The sequence below is a fragment of the Astatotilapia calliptera genome, chromosome 18, assembly GCF_900246225.1.
Source record: "Astatotilapia calliptera chromosome 18, fAstCal1.2, whole genome shotgun sequence".
In the NCBI taxonomy this organism is placed as follows: domain Eukaryota; kingdom Metazoa; phylum Chordata; class Actinopteri; order Cichliformes; family Cichlidae; genus Astatotilapia; species Astatotilapia calliptera.
The window spans coordinates 32,807,281-32,833,813 of record NC_039319.1 but is presented as its reverse complement, the minus strand read 5'-3'; the positions used below and the strand labels follow the sequence as shown (position 1 = coordinate 32,833,813).

Sequence of the window (26,533 nt, the reverse complement as noted above, 5' to 3'; positions counted from 1 at the left end):
GTATGTTCTTTATCAATGCCAATGTCTTCTCCTGTCCAGAGTGATTTCCTCCTGTTGTTTTCTGCCATCAAACACATCACATTCTGTCAGATTACTTTGCTCTGTAAGAAACAATTAGTTACTACAGCTCAGTATGTCAATAATGAGTATTTAATTAGCTTTTTGGAAAAATCTTTTCATGCTTTGCATTTACCTGCTTGCTTGCTGCCACCAAGTGGTATTGTGTTATATTTACCCACACAGCAAAGAAGATAGAGAGCCTTGGATCTTTTTTCTTTTTCTTTTCTCAGTTTTGCAAGTGTCATCATAGCTGTATCAAAAAAAGCAAATCCTCTGACATATGACAATGTTTGTTTGTTTTTTTTTATTAAAATAAGCTAACATTAACACTTTGAGCCTAGCGACAGTTAAAATTCAATATAGATTCAAAAAATTAAAAATGTATTTCTTGTCGTCAGTAGCAACAATCTGTGATTGTGCCAGAACATATTTTGAATCACCATCATGGGCATTTCAGATTCAGCACAGGTGGCTGATTGTTACACTCTGGAAATTGAATGAAGGTGAGTGTCATAACCCAATATATCATAAAAAAAAACAACTACCTTTTGGTGAAAAACTTGGTCATGACAGTGCAGATTCCTGACATTTTGTAAGCATGTAACAGTTTGATTATTTTCTAACGCAAGAATGTGAAACTGAAATTAGAAAAACTGTATTTCCAACTGATCCACCTCATGTTGTGTAGTATTCTGGATTTTATATTTATTGAGCTACATCTTTATTTAATCAAAATGCACATTTTTTATGTAACGGAAATGTTTTATTATTTGGCCTAAAGCCAATAAGAAGGTTACTGACCATGTTTATATGAAACATGTGTATACTTACTGCATTTGGTGTATTTTAAGCATATCTAATAAATATTACAGAATGTAACACCTGCACATTGATTTTGCCACCCCATGGGATTTCCACCCTCACATCATCCCTAGGACTATTTCTCTAGATCCACCCCTGCACGTCAGGGCTTACTGGCTAGAACTGAAGGTAGATCCTATTCTATGTTTCTTTTTTAAACTGACTGGGGGCATAATAATATCATAAATGAGCACTGTGTTCTATTTATTAAAGCTTTACTTACAATCTTAAGTATAACTGAGGTTACAGATTAAAAAAGTGAAAGGCCATTTTCCTTACACTTATCTACAATTAGAGGAGTCGCCCTCTGCTGGCCCGGTGCTAAAAAGAATCCAGGTTTAAGGCACTACAAAGAGCCACTGCTCTTCTGTGCAGTGAATAATGGTCACAGAGTTTCCTTTCAGGCTTTTACATGGTTGAATATTTGTTTTCTACAATACAATGATCCATTTAAAGTTCAAGGACTAGGACATCACTGCTTTTAAAATGTCCACCTGTAACCGGTTGGTTTAACTCTTGAATACATGGTGTAAACACAGCTGTCTGTTGAGCTTGGAACTTAGATGTGGGCTGGAATCAAAGGTAACATTGTTTTCATTGTGTGACTTTAGTTTTTTGTTTGAGTCAAATTTATTTTCTGTGTCCCACTGTGAGGACATACAAAATGTCATGAGGGCAAAAGTAACTCTGAACATAAATTGTTACATTTTGGGATTACAAGTAGATAAAGACAGGTCTATCCAGAAAATGAATGTCCTAAAACATAACAGCTGTCAGCAGAATGGTGCACAATTTTGAGAGTCTGCAATTGAAATAAGGCTGGGTCTATTTTGTGGAAAATTGTGGCTTTTTGAATTTATTGAAAGAATAGCTGCATAAGATGATGCTTTTTATTTTCCAGCGGTTGCTTTTTACAAATGTGAAAAAATCACATTTGAATTAAAAAGAGATAACACTTTATTTCAAGATAATGTTAAATCAGAAAAATCCCATTTAAACTGATGTTAAAGCATTGTAAAACTATTCAAGGAGTAATGGCAAAGTAAATGGTTTTCTTACAAATGGATGTTTTGGGTTTGTTTGGGGGGGTGTTAAACTTACTTACTGTCATATTATTTCCAAGCCTTTCAGGCTGGTTTTCTGAACATATTGATAATTCTGTCTGCACAGATTTATGTTGTTTTGCTTTCTTTAGATTTATTTTTGTACGGTCTAATATTTTGCACTGATTTACTGTAATAACCCCTCCATCCATCACCATCTAATCATGTTCCCAAGACCTGTGTTGTCGACAGAAACTTTTTCTGGTGGACCTCCCAACACAAAATGGTCTTCAGCGGTGGGTTAGATTAAGTGTCATTCAAATGAGCACTGAGTGGCCGAGCCTTAGCCCACTGGGCCAGGTCGGGCCTACCCAGAACAAGATTCATGCGTCCACCCTCCTGTGTGGGCAGAGAGAGCTATAATGGTCTGGTGCTTTGTAGATCAAGTAGCAGTCAGTGGCTTTGGCAGCCACATCCCCAGCTGCCCAAGTTGACTTCAGGAACATAGAGACGAGTGAGGAGCTTGTTCATCTAGGATGACTCAGAGTAGAACATCTGACGAGGATGGATCCTGCATGTGTAACTGGGAGAGAACGTGCTGGAGAGATGACGACTCTCACTTGCCTTGGGAAAGCATTGGTGAAAAACATTTCTGCTGGATAACCTAGAGGCTATAGCCAGGTAAGAAGTGGGTCTAAGCATCTTTTCTTAGTCTGCTGCCTCATAAATGTCAAAAAAAATGGCCCTGGTCCTGAGCAAGATTATACATGAAAGCCAGGTCAAAGAAATCTGACAGCAGTCTGGCTGGACTCGCCTAATTCCTCACAATCTTCTCAGAACAGCACTGAAGCACTATCACATCCCAAACCATATCAAGGGAATAATCAGCAGTTACCTGAGAGGGTTCAAGCGTCACTTCAAGGCCAAAGACTACCTACAGAAAGAGATGGTCACCATTCCTGTTCGCTATGAGCATTAACTTCAACGTAACGTCACTATCATTGGAGCAGTGGAAAACGTAAGACAACTGGCAATAAGGGGCTTCATACCTTACAGTCACAACATCTTCCAACATGCAGCCAAGATGATTTCTAGGTTCTAGGTTAACATCGCTGACAAGTGCAATCTGAGAAAGTGGTATGACAATTCACCAAGCGACAGAAACAACATCCACAACACAAGAAGCAGCACAAGCAGAGGGACCATTGAAGGACACTGATAAATCTGACTACCGGGGAGGCTTAAGGCATGACTGTACCAACACAGCCTGCTCCCGAGGTAGATGTGACTCATCATAATATATGAAGTCTCACAGTGGACAGAGAAGAACTGAGATAAGAAACCTGGAGGAGGAACAGAGGAAGTTAGAAATGGTGGAGGTTGGATCCAAGCCGTGACTGCTGACCTGCCAGCAGGAGACTGTTAGAGCATCAAAACACAATCGTGGCCTCAGTCATAACATTTCAACCACTGTGGGCCTCAAAGTGGCTGTCCACATCTTATTGCCATTTTTTTTGTTTAATGTCATGACATTGTCTGTTTCATGCTTTATTTCTAACTATAGAGATATTAACATATTTGACTTACTCATAAACGTTGTCGTCCCAAGTCAATACTTGTGTGATGAATGGCTCCCAGGGGTCCAGGCCCAGGTTACCCTGTCCTTTCAGCTGACATGGACCTTGGGGAGTCTGTAAATTCATATATATGTCTTTTTGAAACTAAAAAAAAGCTCATGAAGCATGGTCTCACTTGAAACTTGAAAGGCATTTGCTATGGGGCATAGGTGAATTAAAACTGTTTTTTGGGGCTGCTCAAGCAATTGGGCTTCAGTGTTTGTTTACAGTACAGCTCCAAATCCATATGCCTTTTATTCACTGTAACATTTAAGTTTTAAGACTGAGAGAGGACAGAGAGGGAGAGAAAGAGAGAGCGCAGGGTGAAGACAGCAAAGAGAGAGAGCAAAAAGAAACTGGTGAGAGTGGACATGTAGTCAAATTCACCAAAGATTATGTAGCTGTAGCTTTACCACATTTATTGACTGTCGCAACACTTTTCAACCTCACACTGGATACGAATAAAATTCCCTCAGTATGGAAATCAGCTTTTGTTATTCCACTATTAAAAGGGGGCGACCCAGCAGTGTTAACTAATTACAGACCAATATCTAATCTATCTGTGCTGACCAAAGTTCTTGAAGCTCTTGTGTGTGAGCAGTTAAAGGAGTTTTTACACACCAATGCCATTTTATCTGAATATCAATCAGGCTTTAGGAAGAATCACAGTACTATCACAGCTGCAATTAGAGTGGTAAATGATATTACTATTGCACTTGATAAAAAACAATACTGTGCATCCCTTTTTATTGATTTGGCAAAAGCATTTGACACTGTTGATCATTGTATTTTAAAACTTAGACTCTTCCAGTCAGGACTTTCTGAGAGAGCAGTGGCATGGTTCTCAAACTACCTCAGTAACAGGACTCGGTGCAATAAATCTGACAGTCTATGTTCTGACTTTGTTACAGTGCACAACGGAGTGCCACAGGGTTCTGTATTAGGTCCCCTTCTATTTATCATTTACGTAAACAATCTTAGTCTACATGTGCCAGATGCAAACTTGCACTTCTATGCTGACGATACAGTTATTTACAGCTGTGGTTCAACTCTTGTCCAAGCCATTGACTCCTTGCAGAAAGCCTTTTTTGCTGTCCAGCACTCATTATTTCAGCTTAAACTTGTTCTCAACGCAAACAAAGCAAAGATCATGTTGTTTTCTAAATCAAGGAGACGAGCCCAAACAATCCCATCAGTAACCACTCTTGAAGGTAATAAAATAGAGTTGGTTCACACCTATAAATATCTAGGAATCTTAATTGATGACTCGCTTACCTTCAAACCACATGTAGAGAATCTTGTGAAAAACCTGAAGTTAAAACTGAGATTTTATTTTCAAAATAAGTTGTGTTTCTCTTTTAATACAAAGAAGCGGCTTGTTGCTGCAACATTCTTGCCTGTGCTGGATTATGGTGATATTCTATATATGAATGCTTCTGCTCAATGTCTTCGAATGGTTGATTCTGTGTGTCGTGCTTCTCTGAGGTTCATCACTAACCGTAAATTTCAGGCTCACTGATTGAGAGACTGGAATAATGTTGTGCATGTTTCTCGTCTTCTCTGCTTTGCCACAAATAATTCAGAAACGTCTTTAATGACTGAGCCTTTGGCTTGAGTTTAATAACTAAAGGCTTCACACTAAAATGGTTCTTTCTCTCACCCTCTCTCTCTCTCGCACTTTTTTTTCGCTTCACTCCGCATGCCAGCCTTGTGCTTTGCGCTGGGAAGAGGGGGGAGGGGTGGTAGTTGCACAGAAACAGAGTGGGAGGGAGAGACAGAGAAAGAGAGCCAGGGACAACAATGTCACATTAGAAAGGTATAGTAATCATCCACAACTATTTTCAGTTGTGGATGATAAAGGACTCAGAAAGTTTATTCATGCATGTGACAGAGAAGGTGCATCTTCTTGGGGACGATCGTGGCTCAAGAGTTGGGAGTTCGCCTTGTAATCGGAAGGTTACAAGGCTTGGACAGTCTCGGTCGTTGTGTCCTTGGGCAAGACACTTCACCCGTTGCCTACTGGTGGTGGTCAGAGGGCCCGGTGGCGCCAGTGTCCGGCAGCCTCGCCTCTGTCAGTGCGCCCCAGGGCAGCTGTGGCTACAATGTAGCTTGCCATCACCAGTGTGTGAATGTGTCTGTGAATGGGTGGATGACTGGATATGTAAAGCGCTTTGGGGTCCTTGGGGACGAGTAAAGCGCTATATAAATACAGGCCATTTACCATTTCTTTTTGTTTTCATATTTTAATTTATATTTAATTGTGTTGTGGTTTGCAGTGTTTTGTGTTGTTTCACTTTAAATGTATTTAAAAGAAGAAGCTGAAAATTGAAATAGTTAAAAGTGGAACGTGAATAGTTTGTTTTTGTATTATATGAGTTATTTATTACATTTTATGTGGAGTGAATAAATAAAATTATATTTACGGTGGTCCCTAGAGACAAAGCACATACAAACTTCAAAACAGGTACGAACTCTGAAGCACGTATAAACCAATGACTGTATAAAAGATGGTCGATGCGACAGCACCCCAAAAATGAAGCCAAAACGTCTCTATCGCCCCCTGGTGTCTGACTGCAGTATATGTCATAAACCCCGCCTCCTCTATGTTAGCGGATGGGACTAGGGTCAGACTAAAATAAATTAATTCTCCTAAGATAAACTTTTTCCAAAGATTCTTTCTTTTGTTATCAATAGTTCTCACCACGCTGATTTATGTCCAAGGGGTCTCCTTTCCCATAAGTTTGATTCTAATTCCCAGAGGTGTGGACTCGAGTCACATGACTTGGACTCGAGTCAGACTCGAGTCATTAATTTTATGACTTTAGACTTGACTTGAAAAAATGTTCTAAGACTTGTGACTTGACTTGGACTTTTACACCAATGACTTGGGACTTGAATTGGACTTGAACCGGTTTACTTGAAAAGACTTGATATTTTACCCCAAATATAAAATTTAACATGCATATTATATAGAGATTGAAAATGTGACGTCATTCACGGGTAGAACCGCAAAGGATTCTGGGAACTCGTGGCAAGCGGTACTAGCGCACGCAGGCTTTCAATTGAAATCAGTCACACAGCGATAAAAAGAAACACAAAAATGTCAAGAAGCTGTTGTATTATTAACTGCAATAGCTGGTCGCATGACAGCCACGGGAAGCCGACGGGTAAAGAGATCGGTTGTTATCGGATTACGTCGTTGAAGAGAAATTGTTCGAGCCATGTTTCCGAAGTAACAAAGATGCGACTGGATTGCAGCCATTCAAAGACCAATTATAACGTCCCAGAACACTCCAGCTCACAGGTTAGTCTGCTCCAAGCATTTACACGAAGGTCAGTCTGCTGTTGTAGTTAATGCGTCATTTTCATAACATAACTGGTGATATAGGTTACAAGCAAGTCTGGCGCTGAACAGAAATTGTCGCGCTATGCTCCTTTATTTATTGTGCATAAATAGTGAATTGTCCTGACAGAATATTGTGTTTCGCTTCTGTTATTATGGTACATTGACAAAAACACATACTTTTATTCACAGGGTAAAACAGTTGTTTTGTATCACTAATTGCCCAGTACGATTACAGCATACAGTATTATTGTCACTGCTACATTTCTGTGATGCTACCAGAAATTATTTCCACTGCTAATTAACTACCGTTGAGCTCAAAGGTCCTATTAATAAACGGTTAACGAATGTGTATTTATGACGACGATTTGTGAGACTGGTAAACTTATGATACGTACGATGGTCTTTACTTTCTACACGGTGCATTTCAAGGTCCTGTACCCATCCGTCGGTAAACTGTACCTGGGCTTGTTGCAGTGACCGGAAGTTACTAAACTTCATGAGTGTATGCACTCACTCCAAGAAGCGTATAATTATAAATATGCATATAAATATGCTACGATGAGATAGCTGACTTCATCTAACTAGCAAATGTTTTCCAGGCTACGTTGGTGATGCAGTTTTTTTTTAAAATTATATATTTTTTAAAATATCATTTATTTATGTATGATATTTTTGTCATGCGATTTTAAAGCTGGTCCTACAAGCGCATCCAAGAATAACATGCAGCTTGTCTCAGAACTGTCGGTGAAAATTATTCTTGGAGCTAGGTTTAATTGAGCTGCATTTTAAAGAGGTGCAATTTCACAATTTGTGTATATTTTCTAAGTTCACTATTTTGTCATGTGTTGAGAAAAACACAGATTTAAAAATTACATGGTCTAATATTTACATTTAGCATATAACTGCAACATGCTTTTTTTCGGGGTTTTTTTAAAGACTCGAAAGGACTTGAAATTCAAAGTTTCAGACTTGTGACTTTACTTGGACTTTTACACCAGTGACTTGAGACTCGACTCTGACTTGCCTGACATTACTTGAGACTTGACTTGAGACTTGAGGATAAAGACTTGAGACTTACTTGAGACTTGCAAAACAATGACTTGGTCCCACCTCTGCTAATTCCTACCGCGGTGATGTTAAATTGGGGTGTAACGTCATCATAACAGCTTTGACTGACAGCTGCAGTTACGGAGAAACTTGCGTATCTCTGTTCGGGAATAGCAGATAGAGCTTAGGCTCTGAGAGGACTGCCAGCGTTTACGTTACGAAAACACGCCTGATTGTTTTAACCTGACAGCCTGAGGTGTTTTTCAGTAAACTGGACTACCCGACCGACATAAGGACCCGAGGCCCCGCTGCACTTTTTCGGTAAGTTAAACGTGTTTGTAAGCTAATCCGTAACTACCGTCCTTAGCTAGGTCTCAGGACCTCGCTAGCTAAGATGAGCACTCGGCTGTCGGGGAAACTTGTTTTGTAAAGTTCGTTTAGCTAACCCGTGCAGGTGAATGAATTTACCCTGACTAAAGAAATCAAGAGAAACGTCAGTAACTAATTATCGTTACTGTACTTTCATTACAAGTGTTATACTGTAAAAGCAACAGGCTGCACTCTGCTTCAGCTCCTGTGCAGAGCTGATTATTAAATATGTGCAAACAACAGCATGTTTTCAGTCTCCACATGTGTAAAGACAGTAACACCATTTTTTTTAAAAATTTTAAGATTGTACCTCAGTAACTCCTCATTAATCTGTAACTGTGGATTAAACTGTAGAACTGAAAAAAAATGTAAGAGAAGAGCTAAAGATCCTGAGTGTGTGAGGACAGAAGGATCAGCTTTATTTCAGATTTAAGAGATAAATTTTATAATTCAGTTTGTGATGATTCTGTTCTATTTGTGATTACAGGAGCTGCCCTCAGATTCAGACCTCAGCATCACCCAATGACAGCAGACAGATCATCCAACATGTTCACATGTTAACTGCAAAATTAACTGATGAAAACAGTGCAAAGGTTAAAGTACCACATGTGCTGTAGTGAAAGCTGCAGCTGTTTTATTGATACATTTAAAGACAAAAAGTCAACAGGATTAATCACCCATGTAGCTGTGTCACTGTATATCAGCATTAACAGGACCTGTTTGGTGTTTCAGAGAGCTGCTGATCTCAGACCTGCACAGCTTCCATTTTAAACACTTTATGTACTCAGCTGCATGAAGAGCACGTTTGAGTTTCTCTGACACGATTAAATAAAACCTGATGAAGGTCAAAGGTCGTCACTTGTATGTTTAACTATAAACTTGTCATCTGTAATTCTTTCAGTTTTTTGCAGATAATGTGTTATTTACCATAAAGTGATTCAGAGTTATTCATACCAGAGTAATCAGAGAGGATAATATATTTTTAAATATATAACTTTCTACAGGACTGAATATAATATCTTTATGTAAAAGTCCGGAGACTCTGGAGAGTATCCGAGTATTTATAACGTTACACAAACCAATGGTCTCCATCACAGTGTTCATGAAATGCTGGGTTTATCCATCTCCTGGGGCGGGCCTACAGAGGAGTGCTGACGATTTCCCTGTGAGGGAGCTGCTGGTGAAGATGATGAGTCCCGCTTGATCAATGCCATGAGCTTCGGTCTTCCTGGTGTTTCTTAAATGAAGACTCTCAGTTGGTCAACAGAATATCTGGCACAGGACAGCTGTGATGATGAAAGAAAGGAAAGACCTTTCTCCAAACCTCTGGTCCCAGAAACCCAGCTTAGTCCTCATGGTCTGCCTCACTAGTTTCTCTCCAGGGTGAATGTAGCTGTTGATATAATATAGACTCTATTATTAAATGAAAAGAACAAATTAGTTACTGAAATTACTGAAACCTTCTGCTGCTGTTTTTAGTTTCAATGTCACCTGACTGTAGACGGTTCTGAAGATTTAAACAGTTTTAGATCTATTACACTCATAGTCTTAAATGCTAAAATCTCAAAGGACAGCATTACATTTTTTTATATTAACAGTAACTCTGGGCCTCTGTGGAGTGTGTAGCTGATCTTATCGCTGTCTAAAAATGTATAACAAAACCTAAGGAGTGCTGAATCATTACATAATACAGACTAGAGTAACAGGTGTGTAGCATTGCTAACTACCCTGAAGCACGTACAAACTCCAAAATACGTAAAAACTGCAAAACACGTAAAAGCTCAGAAGCACGTAAAAACTCCAAAACACCTACAAAAGACAAGAAGTGCTCCAGAATTCTAGGCACAGTGTTGAGCTTTTGTTACCTAGTGGCTACACAAGCCAGCAAGTACCAACGACTGGATTTGGTGTAGTAACAGGTAAATGAACTTTTTAAATTATTTGTATATATATGAGTGCTTGTGTATAAATACACAAACCATACAAGTATGCTTTCAATTGTGTAATTTAAATGATCTAGGTAGCTGTGTTTTGAAGTTTGTATGTGCTTTGTCTCTAGGGGCCACCGTAAATATTTATATATAAACATATATAAATAAAACACTTTTTTTTTTACATTTTTTACATTCCTTTTGTGCATAATTTTATATTATTGTTAATTAAATTAGCAGCGGGAATGAGGATCAGCACCTCCAAATCTGAGGCCATGGTTCTCAGCCGGAAAAGGGTGGAGTGCCCACTCCGGGTCGGGGATGAGTTCCTGCCCCAAGTGGAGGAGTTCAAGTATCTCAGGGTCTTGTTCGCGAGTGATGGGAGAAGGGAGCCGGAGATCGACAGACGGATTGGGGCTGCAGCTGCAGTAATGCGGACGCTGCACCGGTCCGTCGTGGTGAAGAGGGAGCTGAGTGTAAAAGCGAAGCTCTCAATTTACCGGTCGATCTACGTCCCTACCCTCACCTATGGCCACGAGCTGTGGGTAGTGACCGAAAGAACGAGATCGCGGATACAAGCGGCAGAAATGAGCTTCCTCCGAAGGGTGGCTGGCCTCTCCCTTAGAGATAGGGTGAGAAGTTCGGCCATCCGGGAGGGGCTCAGAGTAGAGCAGCTGCTGCTCCACATCGAAAGGAGCCAGCTGAGGTGGTTCAGGCATCTGACAAGGATGCCCCCTGGGCGCCTCCTGGGTGAGGTGTTCCAGGCATGTCCCACCGGGAGGAGGTCCCGGGGCAGACCCAGGACACGCTGGAGAGATTATATCTCTCGGCTGGCCTGGGAACGCCTTGGTATTCCCCCAGATAAGCTGGAGGAGGTGGCTGGGGAGAGGGAGGTCTGGGCCTCTTTGCTTAGGCTGCTGCCCCCGCGACCCCGCCCTGGACAAAGCGGATGAAGATGGATGGATGGATGGATGGATGGATGTTAATTAAATTAAATTAATTAAAGCAACAAAACAACCTGAAGAGCCGGTTCGGAGCCAAAAGAACCGGCTCTTTTTAATGAGCCGAGCCGAAAGAGCCGGTTCTCTAAAAAGAGCCGGAAATCCCATCACTACTCTGAATTATTCTTTGACACTACAATTGATCATCCAATTATTAGGCTGCTTTTGAAGGTAAAATTGTAATGTTTATCCAGTCGAATAGAGGTTTGCAACTGTAAAAGGGGATTATTATATTTGTTGCAAACACCATATTCCATTAATACTAATTACACTGCATGCATGACATGATTGGGAGCTGAGTCCCCCTAAAGGTTTGAGCCTAGAATCGCCATTGCTATGTGGTACTGTTTATGGTATTATGCATACCGCTTCACGGTGTTGTTTCATTTACATTGTTTATCCTTGAATTTGTTTTATATGTTGTGAAGGTGGCAGCAGTGATCTCTGCTCCCTTTTTATTTCATTTTTTATTCATTTAATAACAAAGTGAAGTGATTCTAATACCTCCTGAAAAATTTGTTTGACTTTTTTTTTTTTAAAGGTGATTTTCCCCCCCATCATTTCCACTAAGAGTGGAATTAGTGAAATGCATCGTAAATTTCCGAGCAGACCCTGAAGACCTCATTGTGTAGCGTGGCGAGGGCGGACCGTGTGACGTCGAGCCGAGGCTCTGGCTGTTTATTGTTCCTTCCTCAGCACGGACAGAGAGAAACGGGCTAACAGTCTGTCAGCCACTTTCTTCACACGGTAACGTTCGATTTTACGAAGGTGTAACGGGCTAGACAGCTAACTGCACAAACCAGGGGTCATGGCGTATGCGTACCTCTTCAAATACATCATCATCGGAGACACGGGTAAGTTACAACAAGTGCCAGTTAGACTGCCAGTTAGCATTTACCTAGCTCTTAGCCGCTAGCTAGCGGCGTATTTCCGCAGTGTTGGATAGTTCAATGACGTGGTAAAAGCAGAGACAGAAGGGGTGGGATGACAGCTCCAATCCTTCTCTATTAACATATTTAGATAACAATAAGCGACCCCTGGCAGTGTTAAAAATCTACAGAGGAATCTTTACACAAGCTGCCTTGGAGTAGCTTGTGTCAAGGTTGATAGCGGCTGATAAATGTTTGGGCCTTTTGTCCCTTTGCGTCGAGGGTGGGGGTGTTAGCCACAGCTTGCCAGCCCAGCTAAGTAGCTTTTCCACCAAATATTTAGCAACCGACTGTCACGACATCCAAATAATGCTTCACTCACTGCAGCTACATACGACAGACAACCACACTACCAATTTCTGTTGTTGTTCATGTCTTATAATTACTAAACATTAGCTTAGCTTCTTGTCAGAGAAGGCCAAGACGCCAAGCTGCACCTCTAATATTCCCTGAAATGGCGTAGAGCAGATCTAATTTCTGGCTACATATATCCATGCGATTTGGAGTCGTTGCATGGTTCCATGTTTTGCGCTTCATTTACCAAAATGTAGGTTTGTATATCTTGTGCTGGAAACCGCTCAATTAGCCGGCGGTGTTGTCATCTGTTTACTTTTAGCAGGCTGTACTGATGAGGGGTACCGCTGTGTAGTTGCAGGTACATTTCTATATTATACTGTTACAGCACCAGTTTTAGAAAAGGCGGCAGGTCTTACTGTGAGGTACAACGAGAGCTTTAGTAAGATAAACTGCCAGCGATAGTGAGAGGCAGCTAGAAAATTTTCAGAGTAAATAGATATTGGGGAAAGACTCCCATTGTGCGGATATGTAGTTTTGTCTTAGATGATGTACACTGTGGTGGGTTTCATGTTTACTACACTGTTATTGCCAAGCAGGGTCACGTTCTGCCTGCTGCTGTTATGATTTCGTACAAGTATGTTGTTTATCTTCAGTAGTGAATGTTGAAAAGGTCCCAGCTTGATTACACAGATGTCTACACCAGAAATACTCCATCTGTGCGCCACTTACTTTTGCCTCAAGAGGCTTTTTTAAGCACACACGCGGGCATTGCAGTGCTAGCCTCGTTTTGTTTTTCAAGCATATTTCCAGGGGGAAATAGTATTTATTTTTTAACTAAAATATCTGGTGTCCAGGACATAACATGTAATTAATATTAGTGTCAAAAAAGCAGCTGGGCCAAATGTTCCATAGCTATCATCTTCTCATCATATGACATTACAAATTTAGCGTGGGGTGTTTGGGATCACTTTCAGGAATCCCTGGAAAGAAACCTAACATTAGTCTGCCAGGTGAAAATCTAATTGGCTCACTGATTTGTTGTTGTTGTGATCAGTAGAAAGGCTTCTAAATAGGTTTAGGGGCAGAGTAGTAGTAACTGTATACAACAGTAAATAATTGTAAAAACATCATTTTCTGCATGTAATATGTCATTTTAATACAACGTTACATAATCCCAATATATCTGACTGTTCTGTCTGGCTCAATTCATCTGGGGCTGAGAGATACATCAAGAGTGATTTTCAGAAGTAAAAACCTATCCAGCGATTGCTTGAGTAAAAAATATTTTCCAGCATTGTCAATGATGAGACTCAAAGGTGCAGGAGTCATGATGTTTACTTATACTAGGTCATGTGATTTCTGTCAACAGAAAGGTCAGCAGTTACACTTATGTATAGGAGACAGGTCATTTTAAGTAAGAAACTAGCCTGCAATGTTGTTATCATACTATGATGCAAGTCAGACTGATCAGATCATCTTAAACTAAGGTGGGTTGGGGAGAAGGGATTTAATCTTGCAAACAATGTATGTAGCACTGTTCATAAGCTACAATGCTTATTGCTAATTATGTAGCAGTGACTGGGAACAGCGAAGCTGCTTACGAGTTGCTGCATGTAGATGCAGGGAGAGAGGGGAAGGAGACAGTGGGGAGTTTATCTCTTGCTTACCAGCATACCAGCAGGATGGCACCCAATCATATTTATTCAATACAGAAATAAATGATTTAGCCTACCTTTATTAGTGAACATAAGTCAATAGATGTTAGCTGAACAGGTATAACAGTATGAAATATTTGTCTGGTTCTTTATTCCCTTGCTAAAATTGAAAATTTCTAGAGCTATATTTTATCTGTAAACAATGTTAATACCAGGCTATAGCTTAGGCAAAAAACAACAAAAAGCCCAGTGCAAGGCATGTAATTCAGTGGGTGAATCACTGGTATGAGTAGAACTTGCTAATTTTTGCCACCACCTAACTACTTAACTAACTAGTTAGACAACATCAGCTTGGCTTGTGGCAACTTTGTGGACAAAGTGTGGGGCGATTTGCCTGCCTTTGAATGTGAAAAGTGTGTCCGAAAGAGAAAGGGACATCTTCTGGAAGAACTCTTCTGTTTTCTGGAAGAACTCTTTTTGACTGTGATCGGTTTTTGTATTTTCATTAGGCGGTCAGTTTTTACACTTTTGTATGACTGTATTTAATAATTTTATTTTGGAATTATTTGTTTCTTCTATGTTTAATTTTATAGAATATAACACATCTTATCTTGGTCTTATCTTCACCCTAAAGGAGATATGATGGTTATTAAAATCTAAAACCAGTCATAGACTAGTAGTTGGACAAGTTTAACTTGGGTGTGTCATCTTGTTACCTTGTAACTGCTTTGCTGAGTCAAAGCAAATCCACAAGTTTAAACACCAGAAAAACCTCCGATCTCCAGGTTAATCAATGTTCAGTGAGGCTTTTATTGTGAAAAGTAATCATTAAGGCTTCCATCTTCCCCATGTGCCTAGTATGATGGTCAGTACCAGTAAGAGTGGCAGTCTTTTAGTGCTGTAATCATTCATCTACACATGAAGACTGAGGAAGATGTATTTCCAGTCAGTGAGTTTTAGTTGGGTTTTAAGGTGTGATGCGTAGACATCATTTTAGTCTGAGGAAACATTCCCAGCTAATGTCTGTGAAGGTTCTCAGTCATCCAGGTCATCGTAGTCAAAGGAGCTTAGAACTGAAGAAGCTTCTCGGATGAGAGGTGAAACGTCTTCAAGCAACTTAAAGAAGTCCAGACGCTTTTCTTTGCAAGCTCCTTTGATTCCCAGCTAATACACTCATGCAGCTGGTGCTCTTAACCCCACCTGCCAGACATGTATTCAGAGTTGACACTTTTTTCCTTTGGTTGAACTCAATAGTTCAACTAGTTTCTCACAGAGATTTTTCTTTAAAATATTAACTATAATTAATACAGAAATACAGCTGCAGTGTATGACTTTCTAGGGGGAAAAACACACAGAGACAAGTCACTTTGTCCAGTGGCATCCTACCTTTTTTGGCATGTAGTATGTGTTTTGGTAGTTGTTCACCTTAGGTGTAGATTCATGGCCTGCTATTAATTTTCTTGACCTTTATCTAACTTGTCCATGTGTCATTTTAATTTGGCGTCTACCCATTGTTGCTCTAATGCCTGCATCCTTGCTGTGTTGCTGATGCTTTCTGAAATGTGACATTTGTCAAAACTTACCGAGGTGTTTTTTCTTTTATCAAACTGTTCTCCCACTAGGAGCTCAGTCTGAGTGGAGTTTTTTTTCTCCTCCTCTTACCTCATGTAGTGTATTTTCGTTGTTTTTTTCCTATCAGCCTACCTTCTGACATGTCTGCCCAATGTGATGTTTGTGTAAAGTTGGTCAGAAGGTTCCTTTGTGAGTGCGCATGCGCCATTAGCGTGCTGCCTGCTGTAACCCCTAATTTCCCTCGGGATGAATAAAGTATTCTGATTCTGATTCTGATATCATTCCAGGTGTCATCACCTCTCTCTCCTCTTATTTTCTCTCAACCCTTCGTGGAGTGTTTGAGAGGAGATGCTTTGCTTTATGACTTAAAGGAGTAGCAGGGACTTGCACAGGCGAATAATGATAAATTGGATTGACTATTCTGAGACATAGGAAAAGGTTAATTCAGTGTTGACTGTCTCTCTGACCCATGGCCAGGCTGTCCTCAGATATAGCTTGCAGAAGACAAACTGCATCTGAACAGAAATTATAGCTTCAGTACAGATTGAATGTCCAAAAATAGGCTCTGTCCTACTGAACACAGCCTGTAGATCTCCAGCTTTTCAAATTTTAGAGTTTGACCCCATTCAGAGAATTTGAGGTTCATTGTTTCACAGCAGTTTTCATTATGAAAAGCACAGACAGATTTCAATATGCACAGCTATAGTTCGTTGGGATTTTTTATGCAATAATATCCGGTCTTTGGCTAAAATGAACAAATCCTTCATTCATGGACCTTTTGTTAAGTCCTGCGTGTGTATCTGCTTTGACTAAAGTTTTTTTTACAGGTATCCTTGGGAACTTACAGTGGAGTTGTGGTAAATGTTTGTGTGTAGTTTTCCTGTCTAATAATTATGATTATTAGCTTTCCACAATTCACCCCCCCAACAAATGACGTCATTTTTTAAAACTCTTTAGATGTGTTCATGAGAAAGGCTGCAACTAACACATTTTCATTAGTTATTAATCACCTGAGTGTTTTGCTTCAAATATTTGGTCTATGAAACCTTTGATACCAAAGAAAATTGCTCAAGCAAACATTAGTAACATCTATGTTAGGTCATACAACCACCTAAAACTGTAACCAGGCAGAAACATAACTTAAACAGAAACTACCTGTCCTTGACTTGTTTTATCATTAATCTTTTTGCGGTATACAGAGTACGGTGTCCCATAAGCCCTAATTTAAAAGACCTCTTCGCAGTAATGACCAGACTGGAGTGTGAACTGAGCTAAAAAGTGTGTTATTCATAGTTGAGGTGGTTTTCTGATGACAGTAGTGTTTGAGGGATAACATTGCGTTCATGTGTGATTAAACTGGGTTAATGGGGGACCTATAACAGTAAATATTAACTGTGTGAAATCTGCCTTGTCAGGATTGTGGGACTGCAATTTGACCAGGTTTGATTAACAAATAGTCCCACAACTTGGGATCTAATAATTATTGTTGTATATAGGGTCCGTCATTCAGAATAGAATGCTGATTGAGTTTAAGTTTTAAGGATCTCTAAAACTATAACTTCAGCTATTTTATATTGTTCTCAACTTCTGAAATCCCCTGCCGACAGCCTATGGGGATGACAGCTTCAGATCACACTTGAATGCACTTGAGTAATACTTAATGTGCAAAAAACTGTTCCCGTGGACAGTTCCTGTCAAATTCCTCAGCAGGGATTGTGGTGCAGTCTGCTGACCTAGCCAAGCTTCAAGTTACTGCTGTAAATGAGCAGAGCAACATCTCACTGGCTTGCTGGACACTCCTAACACATCGGCACCAACCATGTGCAACAAGGTTGTGTATTGTGCCTGCTTAATGTCAGCGTTTTCTTGTCTCATTTCAGACGAAATAGTATTTTTTCGCTTGTGTTATACTTTAATTCTCAGCCCACATCATCTCTTCATAAAACGTAATTGCTACATTTCTGAGTGCTAGAGATGAAATGGTATCAACATTTGACGTTTTTAGTCACCAGAATAACAGTATCAGGAATAAGTGAGTAGGGCTGGGCCATACCATACCGTTCACGGTAATACCGGTATAATGTTGGGCAATGATAAGAAAATGAAATATTGCAATAGAATATGGGTAAAACGCGCATGCGCAGTGCCTTTGTTTTCATATGCACATGGAGGAAAAAGCGTGCCGGCGACAGAGAATGAGAAGGGCGAAAGAATGAAACGGATGAACCAGAACTGGTTTGTAAAAATGCTGCAACTTCAGTGGTGTGGAACTGGTTTAGCTTTTGTCCATCAGATACACAACAAAGCACTATTTTTGGTAGCGCATGCTAGCGGGCCGTCGTTATTACCGTGTTTTTTGGAAAATACGGCGCGCTTAAAATCAATCCTTTGATTTTTCTGAAAATCAACAGCGCCCCTTATAATCCCGTGTGCCTTATGTATGAACTCTGGTTGTGTTTACTGACCTCGAAACGATTTTATGTGGTACACAGCGCTCGAAAATCTGTCAGACGTCTTTGCTAAGCTACGAAGCCGCACCGCTTGATGGATTGTCGGAGCATTACGGCTATCGTAGGCAGGAGCCTCGCGGAGTGATACGTACTGTGCTTCAGCATAATATTACCATATTGTGTGTGTATAAGCTCTTTTTAAGTTTTGTGGGTATTATACATGGTTATGCTGAGGACATGTCGGCCAATTTCCACTGGAAATGCCTTTTGGTTAAACTGTCAGCAAGGAATTTGCACTGTTAAATTTTTATATAACTTTAATGCACATAAAAAAACAGCTGCTTGTTTAAGTGAAAATACATTGATGGGTTTTTTTTCACTAATAAAGTTGTGGAGTTGTAAAGTATTTTGTCTAGTGTCAATTATATCGTCAGTTATATCGTTATTGCAAATTTTCAAATGTATATCGTGATAAATAGTTTTGGTCATATCGCCCTGCTCTATAAGTGAGCATATTTACACATTTTCATGTGTTAGAGCCTCGACTTATTTTTCAGCAGATGAGGCCTGGAAAGGGATGTAATGCTCAATTTGTCCTGCCGGATTAACAGTTTCAACGGTTTTTGTCTGGAATGGGTAAGCAAAGACTGCAGTCATACTACATGTACAGCAGCACAACAGCATCCAATGTTTTTACATGAACAGTCACACAGAAAACTTCAGTTGTGATTATTGATAAGCTGTGAGCAAAATAAAAGGAAAAGTCATTACATTTGACATTTCTCTGCTCTCACTATAATATTGTTTGTGGTGCTCACAAATCAGCTCACTTTCTGCATCCTCAGTATAAAACATGAACACAGACATCATGACGTCACTCGCTGATTTGTGCCCTGTTAATGTCTGTTATGGTTTTGTGTTGGTTGTGTCAGAAGACCTGACGTCATCAATGCCTCCTCACCGTTTATACTGGCACTGAGGCCATGCAGTCCTCCCGTGGACAATAGGTGTCACCACTGAAGCAAAACGTCAACTTCAACATCAATACTGATATAGGACTAGAAGTTGAAAGAGGAAGCACAGTGATTGCAGTATTTTTGTTTTTGTCTTTTTCAACGTTTTCTCCAGAACGTCTTACTCTTCAAGCCGTCCAATATCTCCTTCTGTACAGTCCAAGACCTCTGCACTTTAACTGGTGGTAAAAATGGACACAATCGTACACTCTTGTTTTCAACCTGGCCTCACCAACTGGCTGGGTTTACAAAAATTGAGTGGTGCGTGACTGGCTGAAACCACACCACAGCGTGGTTCATACTAGCAGACTTGTCAGTCACAAGTTGTTAGTCAGTGACCATCTTTTTAGCCAGCACTGTTTTTTCCCTCTTTTTACAGTTAAAATGAACAGAATTTACAAATGTGCTATTCATACCCAAAATGAATGACTGAGCCCATAAACCCATAATCCCATTAGGAAAGTATTTACAGAGATGGAGTTCAAAGGCAGTTTTCACACAAACATCTGTAGGAACCAAAAGTCCTTTTGCAGTTGTCACCCCTGATGGCCATTAAAAAAAAGTATGTTGCATTATCCTCACTTTTCAAACCCTAAAGCGATGTCAGTCTTTTGTACTGTCTGGTTTTCAATCGATTTTGGTTGAAGTGTGTTAGCTGTGATTTATTGTAATTAAAAACAATTTGAAATAGGTATCAAATAAAGGTAAGAACTAGTTCAGTCTGGGAAATTGCCCCATGGTATGAGACAACTTGTGAGGTGCTCGGCCATGATGGACCTGTTACTATGACAACTGTTGAAGTGAGCTGGAAAAGGATACTTTTTTACAAGGTATCCTTGTCTAAAGAACAGGGCCGTGGTTTATGAATCATTTTGTCGAATGCATCCTATTTTATTTTATTTTTTTAATGTTGCTAAAGGTCAAAGCTCCACTGTTCAGGCTTTTGTGAGAGATTTCCCATCAGTGTGTGAATGGGTGGATGGGTGGATGACAGGTTGTGTAAAGCGCTTTGGGGTCCTTAGGGACTAGAAAAGCGCTATACAAATACAGGCCATTTACCATCATTAAAGATTTTGTTATTTGCCACAACTATGGGAGGTGGATATTTTTACTTGTTAGTGGATCACATTTGTTGAGTCATACTGGTGTTTGCTCAAAAAGCGCAATTTAATTATTCCACCTGTCAGTAATCCAGTCAACATGTTCCTTTTGTTGTCTGACAACCCAGCATGTATGTCCAAATTTTCCTCTGTGTGACGAGATCTGGTGAGAGCTAGACTGTTTGAAAGCACATTCACAGAAACCTATCACAGTCACTAATTATGACTCCAATTGTAGCCATGCTCTGCATTTAAAGACACAGCATGCTTTGATTCTAGGCCCCTGTAGACAGGTTGCTTTTGCTCTGTGTCACAGCCATCAAGCTGTTACCTCTTGTCAGAAATGAAAGGTTCTGCTATGTTAAAATGTATGTTAATTGCATTGTGGCTAATTAGAAAGATTGCTATTACTGTTTTGTTGCTTTAGTAGTGCAAGAGTGGCTATGAGCAGGTGTCTGTTGACTGACGGAGGTAACAATGACTTCACTGTTACACCTTTATTTAACTTTCTCGAGATCCCTCCATCCCTTACTAGCAACAGCGTCATCGCACAGGCCCTGCTTAGCAACTTGTGACCCGTGGAAACCATGGAAGAGGAAGACCATGTCGCACCTCCTTGAGTTTCTGCCAGCTACTGTCTCCTTAACGTTCTCTTTTATTCTCCTGTGGTCATCCCTCCCCCACTTCCTCCTCCTGTTTTTCTTCTTACACACACATATGTTCACACACTCCCAAAGCCTTTGACTCCAAAGCCTTACTTACCATATTTGCTGAGTAAATCATTCTATACCAGCATTCTCCATTTTCTTGAATGTTCCTGACACTCTTGGTCTTTTTATAAAAGGGTTAAAATGGTATCAGGTTGAGTTAAAGTTTCTTTGCTTTCAAATGCATCTCTTCACCAATAGGCATCGATATTCTTAAGGGATTCCTCACCGTAGCATATTAGCCTTGGAGGTGGCAATGGGTTCAAGGTGGCAGGAATTATTTATTTATTTATTTTTCTTTTGTTTCCTTGCTTTCGTAACTGCTCTTCACTAAAGGAAATGTTTTTACTACACACTTACACACTTACACACACACATCTCAGTGACAAGTGACTAACTTTTTTAAAATGTTGTAGAAGTACTGTGGCACCAAACCTGTTGAGTGTGTTTGTCATGCTTCTAGATATTTGTGTTGAGGAAATAACAGCTCGCACTCTCTCTGAGAATCTGCTCACCATTTCCATCTGTAGTTAAGTCAATGTGTCTTTGATTTAATGATTGCATTTGCAAACACCTGTCATCTGACTTCCTAACTCGCTGTTTCGCTTTGGGGTTTTTTTTCCAGTTGAGAATAAATTACCTAAAACAGAATTATGAACAATGAAAGTGTTGCTTTTGTAAGTGTTTGTGTATCTGTGGGAGTTTGCCACATTCAGAGCTGAAGGTATGTGTGGATTGCCATTGAAAATAGGCACGCTCATTAGTGCCCTTTTGGCTACATAAAAATTAGCCACCTTTTATAGCTCAGTTAGCTTGCTAATAGTTAGTTAACTGGAGCAAAGCTGATGAAATGGTGTGCTCCCTGCTGGGTCATTTGAACATGATGTTGACTCCAGTTGTCTTATATTAAAAATATAAGAGTTGTAACTTGGTGTTTTGCCAACCTACAAACAGCAGTGGCTCTGACTTGTAGTATTTTATTGTCAGCATATGAATGAATCCCCTTTAATTCTGTTTGTGTACTTTTTCTTTTCAGGTGTGGGAAAGTCATGTCTATTACTACAGTTCACAGACAAGAGGTTTCAGCCAGTTCACGACCTCACCATCGGTAAGACCACCTGCATCATTTATAATAAAAACATAAAGCATAATTAGATGACTTTTACTAATTAAACTTGATAGACTAGGTCAGACTAAAGTAAAGTAAAAGCAATATAGCTGATGCTATGTTAACAACATAAAAAACTAAGTAAAAAGTAATTAGATGCTGAGTTAACCAAAACCCTTCTGATATTCAGATAATTCAGATTTTACTGTGTACAACTCCAGTAGATTTGACAGAGAGGAGTAACCTCTTACAATTGCATCCGTTACAGAAAATTGCTTAATTACTTTGTGCAGTATGAATGGCCATAAAGCCAGCTCTCAGCTTTGCAGCCTCCAGTATTATTGAAATGCAGATGCTGCTCATTTTACGTTTTCGCTCGCTTCTTCATTTTTCCTCGACACACTTGTGTACCTGGTCTGTACCACCACAAAACGTCTGCCCCCTTCCTTCTTTCACACAGCCCTTCTTTGCATGTGATTGGCTGCACGGTGTGCCCATCAAAATAAAAACCCACCCCTGCCCTGTATGGATTCTCAGCAGTGCTGAGTTCCATAGTGCTGTTTAAATCCGAGTGGGTCAGCGGCCTAAGCCATATACTGGATCTCTTGCCAGCTCGTGTGATCTATGTACAATGAAAGAATGAGTTGGAAATCACATGCTTTGTAAAGCAGCTTCAGCCGCAACACCACCCCTGCTACAGGGGAGGAGCCACTGATAAATAAATAAATAAAATATAAAGCCAATATTTACATCCAATTTTAGCCTTTGGCCTAAGAGCAGATATGTGATTTCAACTTCAAATTTGATCTTAAGCACAATGCAATGTATACTTTTTTGTGTCTGTGGGGCAATTTATGTTGGGCTCAAAACACAGATGACCCAGTAATTATAGCAGCTATAATCCTTATCAAGTGTTATGTCATGTAGAAATTCAAACCTCAGATTACACACATTATGCATACCACTTGTGATCACTGGTTGTGTGACAAGAACAGCATGAAGCCATCACACAAGCCCCACAGCCTCCATCAGCATTATTTAAGATTGTAGATAAGATTGATTAAGGTTGTGTTTACATTGTGGTACTCTTCATGGTCTGTATAAAGGTGGATCTGGAGAGTATGAGATAAGTCCAAGTGGGTCCATCTCCTCAGCTTTGCTCATATTTAAAATAAAATGTCTGGCATCAGACCTCTCCACAAATCTCTCTTCCTGTGAACTAGGCTGAGGGATCTATACGCTTGTGCAGAAAGAAAAGCATAGCTGGGTTTGACTTCTCCAACAGAAATTATAAATGGATTTTCATAATCTCGGTTAAAATCAACAAATGGCCGATCTGCAAAGCTTTTGAGGTGTTTCAAGTGCTTACTTGTCAAACTGCGATTATGTTAAGGACATTATCCATATCCTGCACATTGCCTGCAGGCAGATGATAATGGATATTATATAGAATCGACCTCTAGCTTGAATACAGACGCATGTCTTTTTAAAAGCATTTGATTGCTATCAGAATCCATCAACAGATAATTAACAGTTAAGAAAAAAGTCTTCTGTGTAAGATCTGTGTAGCTTTTATTTAGAAAGGGTTATTCACCCATCTTCTGTGATTGTGTCTATGCAGGTGTGGAATTCGGCGCGAGGATGATCACTATAGATGGCAAACAGATCAAATTGCAAATCTGGGATACGGTAATACATATACTGTTTTTCTACCTTTTTCTTTTTCAAACAGAAAATATAACTTGAATTTGTTTCCTCAACTGTAAGTGTATTTAAGTCTTATAAATGAAGGTTTCAAGCTTGTTAGTATAATGTGGCAGGAATGTATTGAATTTTGTTTGGCTTTTATTTTTTCCAAAAACTGCAACATTATTATTCTTTTATTATTATTTAACTTATGTGCAGCACTGCAGAGCAAGGACCCTTTTCGTTTGTTTATCTAAAATGCATGCCTGCATTATGGGACAGTCCCAGAAAATGATGTAACATTGTGACTTTTGGATTGGTGGACTGTGATTTTTCACAGCTTGCACTTACAGCTTTAACCAACAGATGGCGTTAGAGCTCTTTGAATACCTGTTCTCTGATCTTAAGGAAGCAGTGTGAGAAAAGGGACCAGCATTTCAGTCCTGGTTCTCTGGTCCCAGGATAGTGCATTTTGGGGGGCCCACCAGTGAGATTATTGTCTTTACCTGGTTTTCTGGGTTTGGCCAAAGTGAAAATCTCAGCAACAAATTTGGATTTGTATAGTACATAATCTCCGAATAGTTAGAGAAGCCACTTGGGTTATTGTGCAGGCTGCACTTGCCACATGTATGCTTGTGTGTTTCTTTATGCACGCCTGTGTGCCAGATGGCAGACAGGCACAGCGTTCCCTCTCTTTCACCCTTATTTATCATTTATTCACTAATAGCATTACTGGCTGGTTGACTGCTCCTTGAACATCTCGCAGACTGCTCTAGTGACCAGCTAACTTGGTGTTTGCTGCACTGGCTGACCAAACTTCTGAATGGCTTTCTATCTGGCTAACTTACCCAGCTTGTTGGCTGTCCTCACTAGTTTTCTGACTCACAAACCAACTGCTTCGCTGGGTGAGACGTTGACAGCCTGGTCCCCTGACTGGCTGAATGATTCACCTCCCTGTCTTTCTGACTGTCTGGTGTTCAGATGAGGTCAGAGCAGCATGGGACTTGCAGCTGCTAGGATAGAGTGTCGTTTTGTTTTCTGCTCGGGCTTGGACGAACACAGGCGACATTGTTACTGTACATTGAATAGCAAGAGAACATGAATAGATATTGCACTGGGGGGGGGGGGGTTGTAAGAATACCGGATGATGAAAATAATGAAGGAAAGATGTCTTTCTTCGATCACTTAAAAGATGAGTGATCGAAGAAAGACATCGAAAAAGTGAGATAACGAGGGGATGATAATAATGTAGTGGGGTTCACTGAACAAGGTGACCCAGAGAGCCAGCTTGACTAGCAGAGCTAGTCCTTCTGTTCATCATAAATATGGAGAAACAGCAAGGTTAGACATACAAGCAGAGAGAAAGAAAGGGATTGTGAAAGATAGATGGAGAATGAAAGAGAACTCTATTGTATCCGATTACAGGCTGTGCTCTGTCCTGTCCTCTCCCCAGCTGACTGAAAACCCAGAGCTGGACTCTGCTAGAGAATCAGGACTGATGTATAACATGTATTAGGACTAGACAACATGGGAGCTTGCAGAAGAGCTCAGCTGTTTGAATGAATTGCAGAGCTAAAAAAGCAGACCTGTGAAGCCAAAGTCTTTGTTGGGGCCCTTGAAAAACCGACAACTCTGCAGGTGTCTGCAGACATTTCAATTATTCAGCTTTCAATTTCTGTTTATTAATATATGCATGTGTTTCTCCAGGCTGGTCAGGAGTCGTTCCGGTCCATCACCAGGTCTTACTACAGAGGAGCGGCAGGAGCACTCCTAGTCTATGACATCACAAGGTAACAATCAGTCAGTCAATCATACACATGCTAGCTGAGTGTTTATAAGACACAATGCAATAGAGATGAACCGCAGTAGAACTACAGTCATGTTACAAGCATCCTTTCCTCACTATGGATAATCTCCACTTGTATATTATGAGCATGTTGTGATATCATCGTAGACTCTATATAAATGTCTGGCGTCACCCATTAGTTGCTAGTGTTGAATGCTAACCATTGTCATCTGCTGGCTTACCAGCTATCCCTGAAAGTTAAATTACAGCACTGATAAATGGAAGTGACCTTAGCGAGCTAAGAAACTAGCAATGAGGCTAGATCAGATGTTGTTGAAAGAGGTATCCCTAATACTTAATTTATCCAAAAGTTATAAAGATACTAATGTAAAAATCATCATGCTGCTGTTGAAAAAGAAAGGATGGCCAAAGTCAGTAGCGCATTTTAGCCGAGCTGTTTAAAACCCACCGGCAGTTCAACACTGTGAGCCATAGAAACATATATATTGTCATTTACTAGTTTAATTACCTTTAATTGTGATGATTGAGTTTCATATTCTTAAGGGGTTAAATGTTTTCTGTCCCATGACTTTTTGTCCAGGGTAATTCATTCAGGATTTCCAATCCACCAACTCATGATAATCCGTTTTCTTTGGAATATTTATGATCCCCAGTGGAAGAATCCTACCCTTCATAGCTCTGACATTCTATATGCAGTTGCAGTCAGTTGACTATGGAGTCAGCCCTTTTGTAGTCTTGAATTTTCTGTTACATAAACACATTTGCAATGGTAGACGCTCACATTAAACTGGCAAAAGTTTTGAGTAATGTTTGTGACAATATCCCTAATACACTCATCTCAGGCATATGTCCACCTGCTGTCCAAACCTAATGTTTACAAGGGTCAGTCAGAAAACAGTTGGCTTTAAGGGAGGGTGGCTGTAAAGGGGGAAGGG

At 40.1% G+C, this 26,533-nt stretch overlaps 1 protein-coding gene across 1 annotated transcript in view; it reads left to right on the top strand.

The window, feature by feature from the left end:
- Window positions 1–11,887: 11,887 nt before the first annotated feature.
- Window positions 11,888–26,533, top strand: part of rab2a (RAB2A, member RAS oncogene family) — a 29,114-nt gene continuing 14,468 nt past the window's right edge. Inside the window, exons 1-4 of the mRNA XM_026148881.1 lie at window positions 11,888–12,128; window positions 22,034–22,105; window positions 23,727–23,794; window positions 25,499–25,581. Coding sequence (XP_026004666.1) covers window positions 12,083–12,128; window positions 22,034–22,105; window positions 23,727–23,794; window positions 25,499–25,581 — 269 coding nt within the window. The 5' untranslated portion in view covers window positions 11,888–12,082. The remainder of the gene's footprint in view (window positions 12,129–22,033; window positions 22,106–23,726; window positions 23,795–25,498; window positions 25,582–26,533) is intronic.